The sequence below is a fragment of the Salmo trutta genome, chromosome 27 (assembly GCF_901001165.1).
Source record: "Salmo trutta chromosome 27, fSalTru1.1, whole genome shotgun sequence".
In the NCBI taxonomy this organism is placed as follows: Eukaryota; Metazoa; Chordata; class Actinopteri; order Salmoniformes; family Salmonidae; genus Salmo; species Salmo trutta.
The window spans coordinates 16,487,884-16,511,080 of NC_042983.1; the positions used below are offsets into that span (position 1 = coordinate 16,487,884).

Here is a 23,197-nt window from a genome sequence, read left to right on the forward strand (position 1 = left end):
CTGATCCACCTCTACGCAGACGACACCATTCTGTATACTTCTGGCCCTTCTTTGGACACTGTGTTAACTAACCTCCAGACGAGCTTCAATGCCATACAACTCTCCTTCCGTGGCCTCCAACTGCTCTTAAATGCAAGTAAAACTAAATGCATGCTCTTCAACCGATCGCTGCCCGCACCTGCCCGCCCATCCAGAATCACTACTCTGGACGGTTCTGACTTAGAATATGTGGACAACTACAAATACCTAGGTGTCTGGTTAGACTGTAAACTCTCCTTCCAGACTCACATTAAACATCTCCAATACAAAATGAAATCTAGAATCGGCTTCCTATTTCGCAACAAAGCATCCTTCACTCATGCTGCCAAACATACCCTCGTAAAACTGACCATCCTACCGATGCTCGACTTCAGCGATGTCATTTACAAAATAACCTCTAACACTCTACTCAACAAATTGGATGCAGTCTATCACAGTGCCATCCGTTTTGTCACCAAAGCCCCATATACTACCCACCACTGCAATCTGTACACGCTCGTTGGCTGGCCCTTGCTTCATACTCGTCGCCAAACCCACTGGCTCCAGGTCATCTACAAGTCTTTGCTAGGTAGAGCCCCACCTTATCTCAGCTCACTGGTCACCATAGCAGCAACCACCCGTAGCACACGCTCCAGCAGGTATATCTCACTGGTCACCCCCAAAGCCAATTCCTCCTTTGGCCGCCTTTCCTTCCAGTTCTCTGCTGCCAATGACTGGAACGAACTGCAAAAATCACTGAATCTGGAGACACATATCTCCCTCATTAGCTTTAAGCACCAGCTGTCAGAGCAGCTCACAGATCACTGCACCTGTAAATAGCCCATCCAACTACCCCATCCCCATACTGTATTTTACATTTACATTACATTTAAGTCATTTAGCAGACGCTCTTATCCAGAGCGACTTACTAATTGGTGCATTGTCCTTATGATATCCAGTGGAACAACCACTTTACAATAGTGCATCTAAATCTTTTAAGGGGGGGGTTAGAAGGATTACTTTATGCTATCCTAGGTATTCCTTGAAGAGGTGGGGTTTCAGGTGTCTCCGGAAGGTGGTGATTGACTCCGCTGTCCTGGCGTCGTGAGGGAGCTTGTTCCACCATTGGGGTGCCAGAGCAGCGAACAGTTTTGACTGGGCTGAGCGGGAACTGTGCTTCCGCAGAGGTAGGGAGGCCAGCAGGCCAGAGGTGGATGAACGCAGTGCCCTTGTTTGGGTGTAGGGACTGATCAGAGCCTGAAGGTACGGAGGTGCCGTTCCCCTCACAGCTCCGTAGGCAAGCACCATGGTCTTGTAGCGGATGCGAGCTTCAACTGGAAGCCAGTGGAGAGAGCGGAGGAGCGGGGTGACGTGAGAGAACTTGGGAAGGTTGAACACCAGACGGGCTGCGGCGTTCTGGATGAGTTGTAGGGGTTTAATGGCACAGGCGGGGAGCCCAGCCAACAGCGAGTTGCAGTAATCCAGACGGGAGATGACAAGTGCCTGGATTATTTATTTATTTATCTTGCTCCTTTGAACCCAAGTATCTCTACTTGCACATTCATCTTCTGCACATCTACCATTCCAGTGTTTAATTGCTATATTGTAATTACTTCGCCACCATGGCCTATTTATTGCCTTACCTCCCTTATTTTACCTCATTTGCACACAATGTATATAGATTTTTTCTTCTTTTTGTTCTACTGTATTATTGACTGTATGTTTGTTTACTCCATGTGTAACTCTGTCTTGTTGTATGTGTTGAACTGCTTTGCTTTACCTTGGCCAGGTCGCAGTTGTAAATGAGAACTTGTTCTCAACTAGCCTACCTGGTTAAATAAAGGTGGGAAAAAAGGCCTTGCATACAACATTACACCTTAATCATAAAGTACATGAGGTTGGTGGCACCTTAATTAGGGAGGACGGGTTTGTGGTAATGGCTGGAGCGGTATTAGTGGAATGGTATCAAATAATCAAACACATAGTTTGATGCCATTCCAATTGCTCTGTTCCAGCCATTATTATGAGCCGTCCTCTCCTCAGCAGCCTCCACTCTCATAAAGCCCTGATCACACCCTCATAAACATGACCTGACGGCTGCCATAACCATTCATATCACTTAATGTTTACCCTTGCGTGGTAGGCAGGCAGTAGTGGAATAATGCCTGGTGTCAGGGCTTTAAACCCTGTGGGTAGAAGAGCTCTTCCTTCTCCATGAGTCCACACTGCCAGACTGATGATGTCAGTGGCCTTGTGTCTGGACAGCTGACTGAGGCTGTAGTAATGCTTGGTGTTGCATTTCTAACCCATGATCTCCTCAACTTCATAGATATGACATGTATTTACAGGTCTTTGGGTTATGAACTGTAGGTCCACTCCAAAGTCGAGATCATCATGCCTTAAATGATGAATCTGATTCCTCAGTTGCTTCATCTCCTGCAGTCATAAATCATAATTAGTGCATATGCTCTGAGACTGCCACCAGTTGTGAGGGGCCCATGCTATGTTGATCCCTGGATCAACCCTCAATCTATTCTATCCTATTTCTATACTGACTGTTGTCTGTCTGATGCTGGAGTAGTCTGCACAGTTGTTCTTATTATCCATGGTATTGAACCTAAGCCTTACTAATATTGTGGTATTGTGTCTGTTCTTGTTCCTTGCAGCTCACCGGTATCACCAGGCCAAAGCCAGCGGGCAGGGTGCCCACAGCAAGTCCTCCAGCGCCCACTCCTCCCGCTCCACCAGCCCAGGCCCACACTGGCGTAATGAGGGCATTGCCCCCTATAAGCCGCCTGACAGACGTTCCCAGGGCCTGGAGCCTCCGTGTGCCCCTTGTACCCCCTCGTCCACCCGGCCTGGCCGCTCCCACCACCCCTCCCTCCCCACGGAGCTCGACTCCAACGCAGGACGCACCCCTCTGCTACCACGACCACCACGGGACCGCTCAGAACCTCGACACTTCAACCCTCTCAGGTGAGTTGTGTTGTGCTAATGACACTTCATCATCTTTGTCTGTATCACCAGCACTGATCCACTTTTCACCACCCACCCACCCACCCGTCCGTCCGCCCACACACACCCACCCACCCACCCGCCCACACACACCCACCCACCCACCCACCCACTCACACACACCCACCCACCCGCCCACACACACCCACCCACCCACCCACCCGTCCGCCCACACACACACACACCCGCCCACCCACACACACCCGTCCACACACACACACACACACCCACACACACAAACACAGCACACAAAACTAGGAAGCGACAGATTACACAAAGCAGATTTTCCTAATCTAATGTGACATTGTGCAGACACAGTCCTGCCCTACCAGCCATACCACTCTGCCTCCTGGTGGCCAGACTGGCACAGGCATTGATTGCTGCTGTCACCTCCCTCCCCCTCTCCCTCCCCCTCTCCCTCCCTCTTGACCCCTCTTCTCCCTCCTTTCCTATGGCTCCATTAATTACACTACCGACTGCCTGAATTTAGATGGGATTCAACATCCGACAGTGTTGCAGTTGTTGATGTTTCTGTTCTCTTTTTCCAAGGCCCAGGGCTGATGGATAGAATTAGGGTGCTTGTCGACTGTACTGGAGGAAAAACACATCTCTCCCTTTTTCTGCTGATGTCTCTCACGGAAATGACACGACAGTCAGAGTGTTGGTATTTTATGGCCAATAAAACTTTTATGGTTAGTAAAGAGAGTGAAATCCTTCAGCTCTCCACATAAGGTCCATTGAGTGTTGTTGGTGTTACATACCTCCCTCATACGTCAGTGTGTGGAGAGGCCATTGATCAAGACGATGAAAGCCTATGGGCTTGTTTAATTTGGCTCACGGCCAATGAGTGGCTGAGTATCCGGAGTGAGTGATGGCGTCATGGCAACAGGCCCTGGTACAGGTTAACCCCTTCAGGGTCAGCACCTCCAAATGCACCAGACTAGATAAGGTTTAATCTGAATGACGACCCCCCCAGACCCTGTTGCTCCCCCCAGGAAGTAGGTCTCAGGTGGGCTAATCTGGAGGGAAACCCCCATGTGCTTCGTTATTTCAAGCCTTCAGAATGCTGTCATTCCAAAGTCAATATTTGTTTGACTAAGTCATTATTTTAAATAGCAAAGTCAATATAAAAATGTCAAATCTGGTCACTCATATTTATTGAGCCCTGTTTATATAATGTGCAATACTAATTTCTTGGTTGTTTGCTATGGTTTCACAGAGCATTATAGAAGTGGTTACATAAAGAATGTCAATAAAGAAAGCGGAGAAAGTTCATGTTTAATACAGGATATTGCCAGAGATCACACGTCTATCATGTTGTTGTTGTGGCCACTGCTACAGAGCTCTACTGATTGTGTTCCTATCTTACTGTAAGTCAATGGTATCCTGTCTCAGATGGTAAATTGTCCTGAGGGGCCCACTGGTGTGTGACAGTAGAGTGGTGTGGTGAGCTCTGGGAGTGCAGGCAGCGCTCTCTGAGGGTGTGTGTGGGGTCAGTAAGTCCACAGGGCCTATAATCCTGCCCCCACTTGCTCTCATCTTCCCTGTAATCCCTGAGCCTGATCCAGCCCAGTGTTTCCGAGAAGCACCAAGCCCTACGTGTGTCAGTCAAGGTAGGCAGCATGATCCTCATGATCCCTGGAGGTCACACACAGGTCACAGGTCCCATCATGGACTGGAGGTGGATGGTGTTTACTGTAAACCTGTCAGGGCCAGGGGAGTGGGGGGAGGCAGACGCACAGACACTGTGGTGCTCGGATGGACAATGGGATCTGAGCATGTTGTTTTTCTCAAACTGTTATGAATGTTCAAAAAGTTGTGTTGGACAGGATAATGTGATATTATTTTATTCCAATGATAAAATGTACTAAGACCAGAAATAAATCAAAGATAACTATAAATAACTCATTGTCTGTCTTCCTCCCTCTGTGTTCTGCAGGTCTAAGGACTCGTCATTGATGCCAGTGACCCGCCGTCTATCAGGGGACAGCGACTCCTCTACAGCCTCCTCTAAGGGAGGAGGAGGGGCAGGGGGAGGTCGCTTCTCTCTGGGAGGCACCCGTCGCTCCGGAGAGGAGGTGGTCCTGTTGGTCAACAGGAAGGAGGGGAAGCATTTGATAGAAAGGCCTGGAGGAGGAGAAGGTCAGATCCCAGCCCTGTGCCCCCCAATGCCCCGCGCACGCAGCCACTCCCGGGAACGCCCTGCCCCTGCCACCATCCTCAAACCCAGCCCCCCACAGGGCACCTCTGACGGGCTTAGGACCAGTCGTGGGGACAGGGGCCGCTCTCTGGGGCCCGAAGGCCCCCGCAGGCTTCAGGCCCCGCGTTCCCACAGCCAGGGGAAGATGCCCAGCCGGAGTCGAACCAACGATGCCAGCCCTGGATCCTGTCCCCGTCACGGGGCCTCTCAGCCCCCATCCTCTGACAGACGAGAGGAGCTGAGGGCCAAACAACTACCCCCTGCCTCCCCCAGAATCAGTGGAGGTTTCTCCAGGAGACAATCGTCCTCCTGCTCTAATTCGCCTATCAAAGGACTTCAGAGCAGCAGCCCCAGTAAGAAGACTATGGTGGCTCCCAGGCCCCCCGCTCCACGCTCCCCCTCAGTAGGGAAGAGTAGGCTGCTGCCCCCAGTCTCCCAGGCAGGCCGACGCTCTCCACACTCCACTTCCCCCCGCTCCTCTCACTACCATGGGCATGGACCCCGCTCCCCTCGAACCTCCCACGGCCCTCGATCCAATGGGCATGGCCACAGGGGGTTGGCCGGCTCTGAGCGACAGGAACCCGAGGAGGAGGGGCTAGGCTATAAGTTCCAGATGCTGCCCAACCTGGACCCCCAGAAGGAGCAGGACCTGTACCGCAGCTTCGAGGCTGAGTTCCTGGCTAACACAGGGCAGGGCAAAGTGGGGCCCAGTAGACCAAAAGGGTCCTCACATCCACAGCAGGGGGTTGGGACCCAAAACCTCCCCACACCTGCCTCTGCTGACCCTAACGTTACTGACTCTGCCTACTCCTCCTCCAACTCCTCCACCTCCTCAATCAACGTGGGGGGGAAGGTAGGAGCTCTGCCTGACCTCCGGGAGTCCAAGAGAACTAACTCACATTCCTGTGGAAGACTAGAGAATACCCTGGCCCCACTGCATGGCCATAGCCCGGGCGGATTATCTAACGGTGGGCACACAGAACCAGTGCGCTGGAGCGGGCGAGGTGGAGGTCTCAGGAAGCTCCCTGCCATCTCCAGTTCCATGGAGGAAGGGGAGCTCCTGTCCTCCTTCCCTGGCCAGAGAGACTCAGAGCTGGGCATAGCTCTCAGCCATACCCCCTCACAACTTCCTTTCAACCCCAGGAGCATGAATGTGGGCCATGTCAGTGGTGTTCCAGCAGAGATGCTGATGGAAAGCCAGCAGGGTCAGTTGGGCTGGGGCTCAGGGCCTGAGGGAGATGTCCCTCTGGAGGATCAACAATCAAGTTTCCCCTATGACCTGGAGGATGGAGACCCCAAAGATGACCTCCCTCCCCCAGAGTCTTGTCCCTCACCCATCCCCCTTTCCCCCTCTGAGGACTGCTCCTTCCAGGAAGACTCCTCCAGTGAAAGCTCCTCCATGTGCTTCAGCCTGAGTGAATCACGCTCAGAGTCCTCTCCTCCACCTCCTCTCCTAGCCAATAGGGATGCTGTTGATGGGGATGTGGTCCTCCGGCCGAAGAGGGTAGGTAAGAAGGCTGACAGGATGCCCTCCATCTACAAGCTCAAGCTGAGGCCCAGGGTCAGGCCCCGTACAGACAACCGGCCAGAGAACAGCCCATCACGTATCCCCACCCCAGTCAGCTACAGAGACCTGCAGGCCATGGGCAACCTCACCCCTCTCCATAGCCCTACTCCTCCACAGTCCCCTCAGAGCTCACATTCCAACGGCCACCCAGCCTCACGCAGGGCCCTGCACCAGGCCTTCGGCGACCTAATCCACCCCCAGTCATGCTCCACCGCCATGGGCAGCAGGGACTGCACCTACTCCGTAGAGTCAGGGGGCAGCCTGGACACTGAGGCCTGGATGTAACACACAACTTACTCATCACGATGATGCTGATACAGAACAGTTTGTTGTCAAATTAAAACTGACTACTGTCTAAAAGACTGGAGACCGGGCTGCAGACTATTTTTATAGAACATGTCACAGTCGCACACTCACTCTTTTTGTCACTTAGGCCCTTTCCTGTCTATAATGGTCAGGGTTTCACTATCCCATTCTGTTCTTTGCACTCAAAACCGAATTATTTATTTCCAAAGGAACGATCCAGAATCTAAGGCTATTGTTTAAGTTGAATGGTTTCTTTGTAATTATGGGGATGTTTTGATGAATCATAGTGTCTAATACAAGGCAGGCAGCTGTCTTGAAAGCCCCATGATTTGCTGCCATACAGAGAGAGAGAGAGAGAGAGAGAGAGAGAGAGAGAGAGAGAGAGAGAGAGAACATATGTGTTGTCATATGCATCGCTGAGGGGCATGAAGAAGTGCCAGGGCTGAGGAAGAGGAAAGAACCCCAGGCAGGAGCAGTGAATCACAAGCGTCATCAAGTCAACTGGACTGGCTCCCTCTAGCGGACAGTGTATGCCACAGCATCTCTGTCCGCTTTGATTGTTAAAATACTGGCGAGGCGAGCCGCGCTGTAAAAGATACTTTCTTGCTCTCATTCTCCATACTGCCACTCACCTTCTGCTAGTTACCCCCCTTCTGTGGACATCTTTACAGATCTAATCTGTATTGGACTTATATATAAAAACAATACTCTACGATACTTTACTGTCCAATGTTCACAAATAACAGTCTTTTGGACTTTATACACACTACATATTCCATATGTGCACTGCTACTCACCTTCCGCCATCAACCCCCTGCATCCTGAGTTGTTCATTGCCATACATGTATGATGTCACTTTCTCACTGCCAATCCATATGGCCATGATTGAGTGATGTCTGTTTTTTGAGCTTTTAGAGTGAAAATATACAAAGCATTTTCTATGCGTTAACTGCAGTCTGGGGTAAGAGTAAGATGATTATGTGTCATTGTCATTGAAACAGCAATGTTGAATTCTTCCAATGATCAAGAGTTATCTGAACTTGGAAATCAACACTAAAATATGTATACAAAAGTGGATGAATATGCATAAATGTGTACATGTGTATATATAGTTGCAAGAAAAAGTATGTGAACCCTTTGGAATTACCTGGATTTCTACATACATTGGTCAACAAATGTGATCTGATCTTCCTTTAAGTCACAACAATAGACAAACACAGTGTGCTTAAACTAATAATACACAAATTATTGTATTTTTCTTGTCTATATTGAATACATCATTTAAACATTCATAGTGTAGGTTGGAAAAAGTATGTGAACCCCTAGGTTAATGACTTCTCCAAAAGCTAACTGGAGTCAGGAGTCATCTAACCTGGAGTCCAATCAATGAGACGAGATTAGAGATGTTGGTTAGAGCTGCCTTGCCCTATAAAAAACACTCACAAAAAGTGAGTTTGCTATTCACATGAAGCGTTGCCTGATGTGAACCATGCCTCGAACAAAAGAGATCTCAGAAGACCTAAGATTAAGAATTGTTGACTTGTATAAAGCTAGAAAGGGTTACAAAAGTATCTCTTAAAGCCTTGATGTTCATCAGTCCACGGTAAGATAAATTGTCTATGAATGGATAAAGTTCAGCACTGTTGCTACTCTCCCTAGGAGTGGCCGTCCTGCAAAGATGACTGCAAGAGCACAGCGCAGAATGCTCAATGAGGTTAAGAAGAATCCTAGAGTGTCAGCTAAAGACTTACAGAAATCTCTGGAACATGCTAACATCTCTGTTGACGATTCTACGATACATAAAACACTAAACAAGAATGGTGTTCAAGGGAGGACCCCACGGAAGAAGCCACTGCTGTCCAAAAAAAACATTGCTGCACATCTGAAGTATGCAAAAGATCACCTGAATGTTCCAGTAGTTCTGGGGACAGATGAAACTAAAGTTGAGTTGTTTGGAAGGAACACACAACACTGTGTGGAGAAAAAAAGGCACAGAACACCAGGCCTCAGGGCCTGGACAGCTTGCTACAGTATCATTGACAGAAAAATGAATTCCCATGTTTATCAAGACATTTTGCAGGAGAATGTAAGGCTATCTGTCCGCCAATTGAAGCTCAACAGAAGTTGGGTGGTGCAACAGGACAACGACCCAAAACACAGAAGTAAATCAACAACAGAATGGCTTCAACAGAAGAAAATACGCCTTCTGGAGTGGCCCAGTCAGAGTCCTGAACTCAACCCGATTGAGATGCTGTGGCATGACCTCAAGAGAGCAGTACACACCAGACATCCCAAGAATATTGTGGAACGGAAACAGTTTTGTAAAGAGGAAGGGTCCAAAATTCCTCCTGACCGTTGTGTAGGTCTGATCCGCAACTACAGAAAACGTTTGGTTGAGTTTATTGCTGCCAAAGGAGGGTCAACCAGTTATTAAATCCAAGGGTTCACATACTTTTCCCACCCTGCACTGTGAATGTTTACACAGTGGGTTCAATAAAGACATGAAAACGTATAATTGTTTGTGTGTTATTAGTTTAAGCAGACTGTGTTTGTCTATTGTTGTGACTTAGATGAAGATCAGATCAAATTTCTTGACCAATTTATGCAGAAATCCAGGTAATTCCAAAAGGTTCACATACTTTCTCTTGCCACTGTACATGTATATGTATACTTGCATAAAGATGTGGGTATAGTGTATATAACAAAAATGAATTATGAAATGTGTAAATATTCACTGTATGGGGTTTTATGCTGCCTTAGCTATGCAATATTGCTGTTGGAAATGCCTTGACAATTCCCTTGGCCTTAATGTGTGTGTGAGTGTGGTTTGAGAACGTTGGTGCCCAACAACACCCATTCACTCTTGAGTGTGAATTCATTGCCATCACCATCAGTTTTTCTCTCAATGTAGAATTGTCCAAAAACATTAAATAAAAAGCACCATATTATTTTCTATGGATTTGTATGATAGATACATAGACAAACCACTCTCTCATCAAAGGATATTCAGTGACATCTAGTGGTTAAAAAAAGATGGTCTCATTTGAATGAAATTCCTTCACAGATTGAGTTTGCTAGACTGGTTTGGAGCAGATGATTGTTGATCGTGATGTATTGTGTGGTTTATTGAAATGACTTAAGAATACGTGTAGGTTTTTCTTGAATGTTTTTTTATCTGGAGAATGAACATGAGTAATAGATAGTGTAATGGATATGTCTGTCCCGCTAAAGACTTATTGGTATTATCTCTACAGAGCAGGGCAGGGATATGACTGTGGTGTTTGCACTTTAACAGGTTTGTAGAGCGTGTAAGACTGCTATGAATGGTTTTACAGTGGAATGACAGGGACTGTGCTGCAGTGGGTTTTCAGTAAATGAATGGCACAAGCCGAGTGGAAAGAGTTTGTTTGTGTGTATACGTCTTTCAGTAAACTGAATCAAAGTGTACATTCTGTATAGGATTATGTACCAGGTGTCAATGGGAATGTAGGTAGAGTTGAAGAAAAGCAGGGAGGGATGTTGTTGGTCTTGTTTATTTATGAATTGGTCTCGAGTGACGGGTGGGGCTCTAAGTGAAAAACAACACTGTATGTAGAATCTAAAGCCAGTGAGAGCCCCAAATAAGTTATTAAAAATACATGAAAAAATGGTGTTAGAATTGTGGCTCTCGATTATCCTAAAGGTTTTTGCCAGAGCCCATAGTTTAGTAATGCACAAGGTTCCAGGGACATTTCTGAGGAAGTTTTCATGTATTTTTGTCTTTGACTTGGGGATTTTGATTGTTAAAAGATTTGCTTTTAACATGTTTTATCTTGCCAATTTATGTCCACACATCAACCAAATAGACAATACAGCAGAAGCTGTTATGCTTTTAAAAGATCCAGAATCTGAATTTATTTGCCATATCAAGGGAACACTCCAGCAATGAATATAGCCAATCCAAGAGGGTCAAAGGTTTTGTTGATGACTACACAGGAATGAGCCAACCTACACACAGCCTAGGCTTTTAACTGCTCAAAGATACAGTTCAAACATATTTAAACCTCCACTGCCATAAAGGCTCTGTTTGCATTATTAGCCAATGTACATGTTCTCTCTTCTCTGACCAATGAGAAGTTGATCAACCTTTTCATTTCATTGCTTTCACGTGTAGCTGTCTCAAAAAAATATGTCTATATGTGTTTTATTTTCAATTAAATTGTTCAATTATGTAATATGTTTAAAATATTAAAACATGCATGATGGGTTAGCAGGTAACAGGTTTTACCAGTAGTTTTACATGTTTGTGACATTAAGAAACCCATAGGCCAATGATTGAATTTGTCAATTCAACTATGACTGCAAAATTATTATTTAGTAAAAAAATTATCTTAGTGTGCAAAGTTGCATGTCAACTCTACATGGTGTGCTGGGTTTTTGTTTGTCAAATGCTGCTTTGTAAATTCCAGAACTTTCTCTCTCTCTCTTTTGAGCTACCTTTTTATCTCTCTGAAATCTATGTCTAAATGGCATAACACAAAGTGAAACTGATCATAACATACATTTTGAATGTTCATTTGAATTTATTTCAGTGTTTAAGCATTATTTGCTGATGTTATCTTCTATCAAACAATGACTTAATAAATGTACTGAAGAGTGCTTGACATTGTGGAATTTGTCTGTATTAAATAGCAATACTGCAATACCAAGACTTCATTTGTTCCTTGAAAATGAATTGCTATCAAGTTGTTCTTGTAATAAAATATGTTCCTTTGATTTTGTTTATACATTTTGTATGGTATTTTATTAACTGCATGTTTTGTTGTTGATTGATTACAACTTTCTGGGTAGTGAAATTGTGGTGAAAAGACCTCTAATTATTCCATTAGTGACTGAGGTTAGAATCATATTTTTTTGAAACTAAAAAGTCTATATAGCCTACGTGCAAACCACCGTAAAACTCCAGAGAAGATAAAGAGAATGAAGGGAGAAACGTTTTCATACCTCTTTAGTTTTATACATGTGCTGCATGTGTGTCCCCAGTAAGCAAAATTATGTTTAAAATACATATTTTCCAGACGTTGAAGTTAGGTTCATTTTAGGTTCCGATTTAGCCAGAAAATTATGGAACGCCGTTTGGGTCTTTGCGTGTCAAAAACTATACACGTCAAATAACACTATTTGACGTGCCAAATAAGCTTGTTGACCAATCAGGACCTGAATATGACTGCACGTCACACAATACTTTAACGCGTTCATAAATTTTTTACGTAGTTATTACACATTTATTACACTATCACTCGTATTTCATATGTCACAACCTTGTTTAAACACTATCTAGTCGAAATATGGCATGATTCCACCAATTGTAACCTAATGCATCACTTTCAAATAGCTACTTTTATTTTGAAGGCAAACCGCAAATTCCACGATTGTGCCTAATCTTTATTGTGGCTAGCTTCACTTCACATAACCCGGTCCTGTCGAGCTTCACTAGCCAGGTGAAGCTAGCTGGCTGATTATAACGTTAGCTTTGGGTAACAGGGTTAAGTAGCTGGCTAGCTATTTATTTTCATGAATTGAAGTTCAATTGGCTACCTATCTAATACTTACTCACAATGATTCCTAAATCATTGCTAAGAATAATGAAAATGACTGCAGTTTCTACTGGTCATTGTTTTCAGTCTGGTTGTATTGGTGCTAGCTAACTTAACCCAGAAGTTGCCGCGAACAAATAATGCTTTATTACCAACGCGGTAATGTAAATACATCGTTCGTGGCCGGTGTTTGCTTGTTTGCAGACTTTTTTGTACATCTTTGAAGGTGCTGTTGATAGTAGTGGTGGCGCTTGGCTTGCTGACGTGTATCTTTTTTGACACGCAAAGACCCAAACGGCGTTCCATAGAAAATACACAATTTCCGGATGTTGAAAATGCTTATTTCCCGGACGTTGAAAATATATATATTTTCTTCCAGGATGAAAATACATATTTTATTGTCATTGATTCTATGGCCAAAATTCAACTGCACATGCATTGTCAATGAAGTAAGCATTATATCAAAATCATGTTTTTTTTTTATCCATTTAATATAGGAACGCAATATGGTAATGATACCAATAGATTGCTACAGAAAATGTACTATCGCTCCCATCTGTCAAGTGCACTTATGTAAGCTTTTCCCAAAGCTTTTAAACTGGCAGCGAAGATGTTCAAAGTAGTCCAGCCTATAAAATAAACCAATACCACTTCAACGACAATAACATTATCAGTAACGGTTACAGAAATGTTTTTTGTTCTTGTTATGACTGTGATATGTTGTTTATACAGTGCATTCGGAAAGTATTCAGACCCCTTGACATGTTCCACATTTTATTACGTTACAGCCTTATTTTAAAATTGATGAAGAAAACATTTCATTTAATCAATCTATACACAATACCCCACCCATAATGACAGAGCAAAAACCATTTAGAAATTTTTGCATATGTATTACAAATAAAAAACAGAAATACCTTATTTACATATGTATTCAGAGGCTTTGCTATGGGCCTTCGAAATTGAGCTCAGGTGCAACCAATTTCCATTGATAATTTGTTCAGTGTATATCATGTGAAAATAGTGATCTGATATCCTAATTAATTGAATAAATATATTATTCTCACCAAATAAGTCATGTTCATATAGATGGGTTGGTAGTTCGGCTACAAAACCAATGCATGCCCAACTATGGGGTTGTTATGGGTGTAAGATGGCACGTTGGCTTAAAATATAGTTTACATGTTGTCAACGATTTATCTCCAATGTTTATTGAAAACATGAATAAATGTGCACAATGAACACTTGTCTCTCAAATACATTGTTACAGCTCATGGTTAGCTAGCTAGTGAATTTTAGCCATATTAGAATAGACATGACATCAATCAAAACACCTCAAAACAAGACATGGTATCGTGTTGGAGTGGCAGGTAGCCTAGTGGTTAGAGCGTTGGGCCAGTAACCAGAAGGTTGCTAGATTGAATTCCTGAGCTGACACGGTAAACATCTGTTCTGCCCCTGAACAAGGCAGTTAACCCACTGTTCCTAGGTGTCATTCTAAATAAGCATTAACTTGCCTAGTTAAAAAAGAACAAGATGAAACAAGCCACCTACGATTCCCCACATGATAGCTTATTGTAATTGTTGCTAGCTGTCTGGTCATCCAGAATCCCCAAAACACACGGACTTTTGCCCCATTGAAGCGTAATTACTTTATTACGGAAGTCGGAAGTAAAAAAAACAACATTTGATGGCGATTTTCAAGTGGGAGGGAACGAACGAAGCCAGGACAAATTAAAAACACTTCGCCACGGTAAGCTGTCTGTCGATTTTATGTTCCGTTTTACTCTGTGTCGTGTCTAATTTTAACTTCAGTAGGTACGTTAATTCTGTGGAGTTGGATTTGGAAATAGGTCGATAGATTAAGAGCTTAACTATCCCGGCAAATGCTTCCTTAAGCCCCTACATTAGAAGGTCATTTCTTTAGCCAGACTGCAGAGCATCAGCTAGCTATCAAATTGTACAGTCGTTGAGCAGCAGGTTCATTCAGCAAACAAACATGGAGTGGGCTAATCAATTATGCGTGAGTGATCAATCGAAGTTAGAAAGATAACTATGTTTAAAATCTAATTTGTGCCATTCCATTTGTCTTGATACAAGTTAGCGTTTGAGGTGAATGAGAGCAGAGCCGAGGTAATGCTAACCATTCTGGCTAGCTAGCTAAATGTTGGCTAATGTTAGTTATCACAATGAGGAAGTGTGAAAATGTGTAACTAGTTAGTTATGATGATCAAATGTTGCCAGGGCTTTTAACATTGTACCTTATCCACATAAGTAGCTAATATTTACAGGGTATTTCAATATGTTGTTATGGCCCCGGGTTAATTAAACTAGCATCTGTTGTAGCTAAGCAGCTAGCGTGCCATCTAGCTAACACTATTAGCAACCTAGCTAGTTAACAGTTAGGTAATAACAATCGGTCAAACGCTTGATTTTGACAGCTGTCGAATGGCTCCTGTTCGCTGTCAGATGCCACGCGTTGTTTGTCAGTTCCAGCTCCTTTACTAAACCTTTGAAAACTAGTTGTTAAAAAATAGTGATTAATTTACAGCAACTTGTATCTTTGGTGAATAATTGACTTAATGCTAACGTTAGATGCAAAGACGGTCTGTGTTGAGGCAACATTTGCATTATGACAGCTGACTGCCAGTTATTGCCATAACACAGCCATTAGGCCTAACTGTGAGCATACTCAGTTCATATATTTGTTTCCGAAGGGCCACAGATCTGGTGGTCATGATACAGTACTAATACAGTTCCTACACATTTGAATGTAGGTAACACATTTTATTCATGCACCTCAAACTATAACATTTTAGCTAACATTACTCTATTAGGGTTTGACCTATATCTAATCTCAGAGTAGTGACTTTTAGTCCCAGGGAATTTGAGGGTCCTGTCAAATGGAACCACCACCACCACACAGCACTGCAATTTAGAAACGTGTCCAGCCAGTGCGACAGGGTGGTGGGCAGCAAGATTTTTCATCCACCTGTCATTGTTATCTTTGCCCATCCAGACGGCCTCTCAACAGGCATTGTGCTCTCTGCATTATCACTGTGGGAGCAGGGTGTGATAACATGGTGGTAGTAGTGGCATTTTTAAAATGTTTATTGTTCATGCAGTCAAACTTTACATTGACGTCTATAGAGCTACCTTGTGCAGAAAAAAAAGTATTAATACTGGGCGTTAATGATGATGGATGAAATGGTCAATGGAGTCAACACACTGACTGCTACAGCACCATTCATATTGCATCAACATGTGAGACACATTGCCAATACTCATCATATTGTTCTAAAGTTGGGGGGGTTCAGTGAAATAAGAGACAAATGCTTTTGTTTTCACAGCGTTGTTACTTTCAAAGCTTGCTACTTTCAGTGTTGCTTTTTAGTATAGAGTAGTGTTTTTGTGGGAAGACCTTTCGCATAAAGGATCAAGTGGAATTCAACAACAGGAAATGGATAGTGCTGTGCGCTGCAGGGCAGCAGACTGAGATTCTGTAGACCCCAGAGGACACCACCAGTCAGGCTGGCTAATTGAGTATGTACTGTTTTTTAGTCGACCAATGTGTTTTTACACCTTGTCCATTGAGTTATCTCATAGAAAAACATCACAGCCAAGTGTCCAAGTGATGGAAGAAAGAACGTCCTCCTATTTTGCCTACACTTGCACTTTTACAGTTTCCTGTCTCCTTTGTGGATCCCTCTCCTTTTAGGAAAAAAATACTTCAGTGCTTGTTTTTCTCTTTTTCATTTTCTTTCTCTCTCGTTCCCTTGCAGGAGAACCGACAATTTGGATCCAAGATGACGGACTCCAAGTATTTCACCACTACAAAGAAAGGTCTTATTACTTTCCAAAGTGAATTTCAATTTGGCCTATTTATTGTTAACCTTTATTCAGAGCTCAGCTTTAGGCTACTCTTGTCATGAATCATGACTTGTTTTTAGGCACTAATCCAAATGTTGTGTAATCAGTCAGGGAGACCTAGAAAATGCTATAGAAAAAAAATGGCTCCCAACCACAAACTGTTTAAACAGTTCTATGTCAACCGAATCTCTATAATAATAAATGTGTTCATGTCGTGACTGGTTATATGCAGGGCACCCTACAGTGACTGGTTATATACACCAGTCTCGATCTGCCGCATTATGCATGACTACTCCACGTACACACACTTCTGCTATCTGTTATGTTCTGTTTTCATGTGTGCGCAGGAGAGATCTTTGAGCTGAAAGCCGAGCTTAACAGCGATAAGAAGGAGAAGAAGAAGGAGGCTGTGAAGAAGGTCATTGCCTCCATGACCGTTGGGAAAGATGTCAGGTGAATCCTGTTAAACTATGTCAGAAACACATGGTGAAAAGATGCGCTGTAACATTGTCCATTGCCACCCTCAGATGGCACCGTGTCATCTCTGAACATGTGAGAATGCGTTCAATAGTTATGGCCCATTCTGACTCTGCTCCCACATAGAGATCCTATAATTCATTAGTAGCTGATTTCATAGACCCTCATGATCTATGGCTCCCCCTCCCCCAGTGCCCTGTTTCCAGATGTGGTGAACTGCATGCAGACTGACAACCTGGAGCTGAAGAAGCTAGTCTACCTGTACCTGATGAACTATGCCAAGAGCCAGCCCGACATGGCCATCATGGCTGTCAACACCTTCGTCAAGGTAAAGCACAAAACCAGGGCAGGTCTGACAAACAGTACTGACCTATTGCTCTAAAAGGTCTGTTAAAGGTCTGTCTGTTAAGTTAGAGGACTGGTTGCGACATCTCAATACTCCTCAGTGTGTGAACACTAACATAGAGACTCTCCTCCCCCTTCAGGACTGTGAGGACCCTAACCCCCTGATCCGGGCCCTGGCTGTGCGCACTATGGGCTGCATCCGCGTGGACAAGATCACTGAGTACCTGTGTGAGCCTCTGAGGAAGTGTCTGAAGGACGAGGACCCCTACGTGAGGAAGACTGCAGCTGTGTGTGTGGCCAAACTCCATGACATCAACGCCCAGCTGGTGGAGGACCAGGGCTTCCTGGACACCCTCAAGGACCTTATCTCTGACTCCAACCCTATGGTGAGCCTCCCATGGCAGGGTGACCAGCCTGCTAGACTACCTGACCTGGGGTTAGACTACTGGCTCCTGGGCTAAAGTCCTACTTTTCAAGAATGAGAGGTTACATTAAGTCATTCAGCATACGCTCTTATTCAGAACGACTTTCAGTAGCACTTAAAACACGGTTCATTTCGGTTCACAATTAACATTGTGAAGTTAGAGGGGACCATAAAAATTAAAGGAGTGTCTGTATAACTGCCCCTTTGTAGTAGAAAATTGTAAGCATTGCATATATTCATGCCACATATTCGAGTGAAATACAGATTGGTTACAAATGTAACACGGTGGACATGCAAAAAAGGGGTCGAGCGATAGTACACAGCGTTCGGCCAATCTGCTGTCCGCCAGCTCAAACTGGACCGACGTTAGTCTGGTGTCTCAAGCAAGTCTTTGATCTCCCCAATCCACCGCTGCTGTTCCTTGTTGAGAGTTGCCCGCAAGCTCTCTCAGCACTTTCTGTGGCAGGCCTCACAGGCAAGAAGGACCTCACCCTCTTCTGGTCTTCGCCCCACCAGGGCAAGGATTGTGATGAATTATGAGCTCCGTAAACAGCGTCTGGTCAATCCGCAGCTGCTTCCTGAGTTGCACGCCAGTTCTCTGGAATCAGCAGCTCAGAACTTTGAGGCCGGTCTTGGGGGCAGGAAGGACATTGCCCTCTTCTGCTGATCTTTGTCCTCACTGGTGCAAGGACAGAAGCCTGGGGTGCATACAAGAGGGGCCTAGTGTGGATCACAGGGGTCTGGGGTAGATCACCAGAGACTGCGCTGGAAGGATTCTGTAATGCTCTCTGTGACGTAAACAATGGTCAGATGTGGGGAAAGTGTCATGGCCGCCATTCGCTGTTTGGCAATGAATGACTTCTGTTATCTCATTGCAGCCCACTAGGGTATGTGCTCTTGCAGTCTAACTTGCCCACTTTCTGGTCTCTCCTTCTCTTTCAGGTGGTTGCGAATGCTGTGGCAGCCCTGTCTGAGATTGCAGAGTCCCACCCCAACAGCAACCTGCTGGACCTGAACCCCCAGTCCATCAACAAGCTGCTGACGGCCCTCAACGAGTGCACCGAGTGGGGTCAGATCTTCATCCTGGACTGCCTGGCCAACTACACTCCTCGTGACGACCGCGAGTCCCAGAGGTCAGAAAGCACAGGATGCCTCCTAGTTTATTGCTTTATCTGACACACTGATTCTCCCTGTCTGTGTCCACGTCCATCTGCTGTATATGAAGTGTACATTTCCACTCTCTCCTCCCCTCTATCTGTCCTCGTCTCATCTCTGTCCTCCCCTCCCTCTCTCATTCTGTAGTATCTGTGAGCGGGTGACCCCCCGTCTGTCCCATGCCAACTCTGCGGTGGTGCTGTCGGCGGTCAAGGTGCTGATGAAGTTCATGGAGATGCTTCCTAAGGACCTGGACTACTATGGTACCCTGCTGAAGAAGCTGGCCCCGCCCCTGGTCACCCTGCTGTCTGCAGAGCCCGAGCTGCAGTACGTGGCCCTGAGGAACATCAACCTCATCGTACAGAAACGGTAGGAGGGACAGCGGGACTACCAACAGAAATGAGTGTCGCAGCTTAATATTCAGTGTGTGTGCTGTCCTAATAGCGCTTTCGTCCCTATATCAGGGCTCTCCAACCCTGTTCCTGGAGAGCTACCCTCCTGTAGGTTTTCACTCCAACCTCAGTTGTAACTAACCTGATTCTGCTTATCAACCAACTATTAGAATCAGGTGCGCTAAATAAGGGTTGGAGTGAACCTACAGGACGGTAGCTCTCCAGGAACAGGGTTGGAGAACCCTGCCCTATATAGTGCACATATTTTGACCTGGGCCCTGGTCCAAAGTAGTGCACTATATATGGAATAGGGTGCCATTTGGGACGCTACCAGTGATTCCTCGGCACGTTAAATGGTTTGGATGTGTTGGCTGTATTCTGCGAATTCCACCGTTATTGAAATGACAAATAAATGTTCTATTGATGGCAATCATACCTTTTTCTCTGTGCAGCCCAGAGATTCTGAAGCATGAGATGAAGGTGTTCTTTGTGAAGTACAACGACCCCATCTACGTCAAGCTGGAGAAACTGGACATAATGATCCGCCTGGCATCTCAAGCTAACATCGCCCAGGTGACACACACACACACACACTACTGTTACAGTTAGAACCTTTAGAAGCCATGATTTTTTTAGTAAAATAAGTAATAATTTGGGAAGTAACATGGACAAGCAGTAATGTGATTCCTAGACAAGATGAAAGCCAGTATCAGTGTCCCCATGCTGGTGTTTATTTTAGGTGCTGGCGGAGCTGAAGGAGTATGCCACTGAGGTGGATGTGGACTTTGTGCGGAAGGCAGTCCGAGCCATCGGCCGCTGTGCCATCAAAGTGGAGGTGAGAGAGGGAAAGGAGATGTAGCTGTACAGTCATGGCCAAAAGTTTTGAGAATTTCACAAATATTAATTTTGACAAAGTCTGCTGCCTCAGTTTGTATGATGGCAATTTGCATATACTCCAGAATGTTATGAAGAGTGATCAGATGAATTGCAATGAATTGCAAAGTTCCTCTTTGCCATGCAAATGAACTGAATCCCCCCCAAAAACATTTCCACTGCTTTTCAGCCATGCCACAAAAGGACCAGCTGACAGCATGTCAGTGATTCTCTCGTTAACACAGGTGTGAGTGTTGACGAGGACAAGGCTGGAGATCACTCTGTCATGCTGATTGAGTTCGAATAAGCTTCAAAAGAAGCGTGGTGCTTGAAATCATTGTTCTTCCTCTGTCAAACATGGTTACCTGCAAGGAAACACATGCCGTCATTATTGCTTTGCACAAAAAGGGCTTCACAGGCAAGGATATTGCTGCCAGTAAGATTGCACCTAAATCAACCATTTATTAGGTCATCAAGAACTTCAAGGAGAGCGGTTCAATTGTTATGAAGAAGGCTTCAGGGCGCCCAAGAAAGTCCAGCAAGCGCCAGGACCGTCTCCTAAAGTTGATTCAGCTGCGGGATCGGGGCACCACCAGTACAGCGCTTGCTCAGGAATGGCAGCAGGCAGGTGTGAGTGCATCTGCACGCACAGTGAGGCGAAGACTTTTGGAGGATGGCCTGGTGTCAACAAGGGCAGCTGAGAAGCCACTTCTCTCCAGGAAAAACATCAGGGACAGACTGATATTCTGCAAAAGGTACAGGGATTGGACTGCTGAGGACTGGGGTAAAGTCATTTTCTCTGATGAATCCCCTTTCTGATTGTTTGGGGCATCTGGAAAAAAGCTTGTCTGGAGAAGACAAGGTGAGCGCTACCATCAGTCCTGTGTCATGCCAACAGTAAAGCATCCTGAGACCATTCATGTGTGGGGTTGCTTCTCAGCCAAGGGAGTGGGCTCACTCACAATTTTGCCTAAGAACACAGCCATGAATAAAGAATGGTACCAACACATCCTCCGAGAGCAACTTCTCCCAACCATCCAGGAACAGTTTGGTGACAAACAATGCCTTTTCCAGCATGATGGAGCACCTTGCCATAAGGCAAAAGTGATAACTAAGTGGCTCGGAACAAAACATTGATATTTTGGGTCCATGGCCAGGAAACTCCCCAGACCTTAATCCCATTGAGAATTTGTGGTCAATCCTCAAGAGGCGGGTGGACAAACAAAAACCCACAAATTCTGACAAACTCCAAGCATTGATTATGCAAGAATGGGCTGCCATCAGTCAGGATGTGGCCCAGAAGTTAATTGACAGCATGCCAGGGCGGATTGCAGAGGTATTGAAAAAGAAGGGTCAACACTGCAAATATTGACTCTTTGCATCAACTTCATGTAATTGTCAATCAAAGCCTTTGACACTTATGAAATGCTTGTAATTATACTTAAGTATTCCATAGTAACATCTGCCAAAAATGTCTAAAGACACTGAAGCAGCCATCTTTGTGGAAATTAATATTTGTGTCATTCTCAAATCTTTTGGCCACGACTGTACACAGGTCATATACATAGTGTTTTAAAGTCCTATACAGCAAACCCTCACGTTAACAGTACTGTTTTACTGCTAGCCTAATGAATGTGTGTCGTGAGTCTACTGTCCAGCATGTGCAGTATATATGTCTGTGAAATGTTGGGGCTTTTTCATGCTTGTGATGACCAAGCCAGGTGACTGTCACCATAAATATTGAAAGCCTGAATAATGCTGATTTGGTAGGGTCTCTCTGGCCTGCTCTGTGTTTGGCTGACAGCATCTGTCTGTCTGTCAGCAATCAGCGGAGCGCTGTGTGAGCACCCTGCTGGACCTCATCCAGACCAAGGTCAACTATGTGGTGCAGGAGGCCATCGTGGTCATCAAGGACATCTTCCGCAAGTACCCCAACAAGTAGGTCACCTGTTGATGGTTCTGTCAGGTCCAGGCCTGGTTATTACAGTGTTGCATCCCAAATGGCACCCAATTCACTATATAGTATGCTACTTTTGACCCGGGCCCATAGGGCTCGCAATCCTTATAACCCAGTTAGTGTTTGGTTTTCCTACGAATGGATCCTCAAATCGTTTCACAATTATAAGGCGAAATGAATTACTTTGATGGAAGAGGCACTGCGTAAATCACAACTGAGTTAATCAGTGAAGGAGCCTAACCAGGAAGCACTTACAGATGTAAGTAGGGTAGTGTTATTTTTCTGTGTGCAAGATGTTTACTGGGAAACCATTCCAATCATCAAGATAGATAGGCTGTTGAGATCTGACAGGCAATCTCATTAGTGTTTAAGGCAACCAGAAGTATAGCGATGGACTAAACCAGCCATGGACAATTTTGAGGGAGATTGATATTCAATGAGTCATACAGAGGTTGTGTTACACCTCAGCAGAGATTGCCATGCTTCTTAAAATGGTCTATGGTCTCTCCTGTTGTCACTTAAGACAAGCATAGCGTACTAGTGCTAGCAAATGCATTTATACTCGCACATATCCGCACCCACACACACTGGAGCCCTGTCTGTACTGGCTCACTGCCGCCCAGATTACATCTTGGCCTGAGAGGTAGGGAGAAGCTCATTACTCTGACAGCGGGTTTTCTGCTCGGCTTTCGACGTGAAAGGCATGAAAATGAGCTTTTGTGCCGAGTGAAGACTCCTCTAACCTCTCTCACTCATAGATATGCAAGGTGTCAGTCCGCAGTGCGTAGCGCTGAATCCCTGCCCCTGACAACGCCCAGGCAGACCCAGTCAGAGGCAACGAGAGCCTGACCTCTACTCTATCAAGGCTCAGTAGGCTGGATCCATATGCCACATAGACAGACAGAAACCTCCTACCCACTTGAAACGTAGTCCATGTCGCCCTGCACCTACTTAACTTACTGGACTGCTGTTTACTGAACATGACCTCACAACCACGAGTCACTCATTGAACCTGCATTACT

The 23,197-nt window shown here is 45.2% G+C and overlaps 2 protein-coding genes across 6 annotated transcripts in view; both read left to right on the forward strand.

Annotated features, from left to right (window-relative positions):
* LOC115164444 (GAS2-like protein 1) overlaps positions 1 to 7,480 on the forward strand; it is a 43,890-nt gene extending 36,410 nt beyond the window's left edge. For both annotated transcript variants that reach the window (XM_029716919.1, XM_029716920.1), the window contains exons 5-6: positions 2,685 to 2,994; positions 4,973 to 7,480. In XM_029716919.1, coding sequence (XP_029572779.1) covers positions 2,685 to 2,994; positions 4,973 to 7,085 — 2,423 coding nt within the window. In that variant the 3' untranslated portion in view covers positions 7,086 to 7,480. The remainder of the gene's footprint in view (positions 1 to 2,684; positions 2,995 to 4,972) is intronic.
* A 6,757-nt stretch (positions 7,481 to 14,237) lies between these two features.
* Positions 14,238 to 23,197, forward strand: part of LOC115164445 (AP-1 complex subunit beta-1) — a 53,722-nt gene continuing 44,762 nt past the window's right edge. Inside the window, exons 1-10 of one of the 4 annotated variants that reach the window (XM_029716923.1) lie at positions 14,238 to 14,435; positions 16,465 to 16,525; positions 16,900 to 17,005; positions 17,222 to 17,357; positions 17,515 to 17,760; positions 18,741 to 18,931; positions 19,101 to 19,322; positions 19,798 to 19,918; positions 20,085 to 20,180; positions 22,041 to 22,156. In XM_029716923.1, coding sequence (XP_029572783.1) covers positions 16,489 to 16,525; positions 16,900 to 17,005; positions 17,222 to 17,357; positions 17,515 to 17,760; positions 18,741 to 18,931; positions 19,101 to 19,322; positions 19,798 to 19,918; positions 20,085 to 20,180; positions 22,041 to 22,156 — 1,271 coding nt within the window. In that variant the 5' untranslated portion in view covers positions 14,238 to 14,435; positions 16,465 to 16,488. Of the gene's footprint in view, positions 14,436 to 14,477; positions 14,706 to 16,000; positions 16,226 to 16,464; positions 16,526 to 16,899; positions 17,006 to 17,221; positions 17,358 to 17,514; positions 17,761 to 18,740; positions 18,932 to 19,100; positions 19,323 to 19,797; positions 19,919 to 20,084; positions 20,181 to 22,040; positions 22,157 to 23,197 lie in introns of those variants that run through there. The other 3 variants (XM_029716921.1, XM_029716922.1, XM_029716924.1) reach the window with 3 other exon arrangements.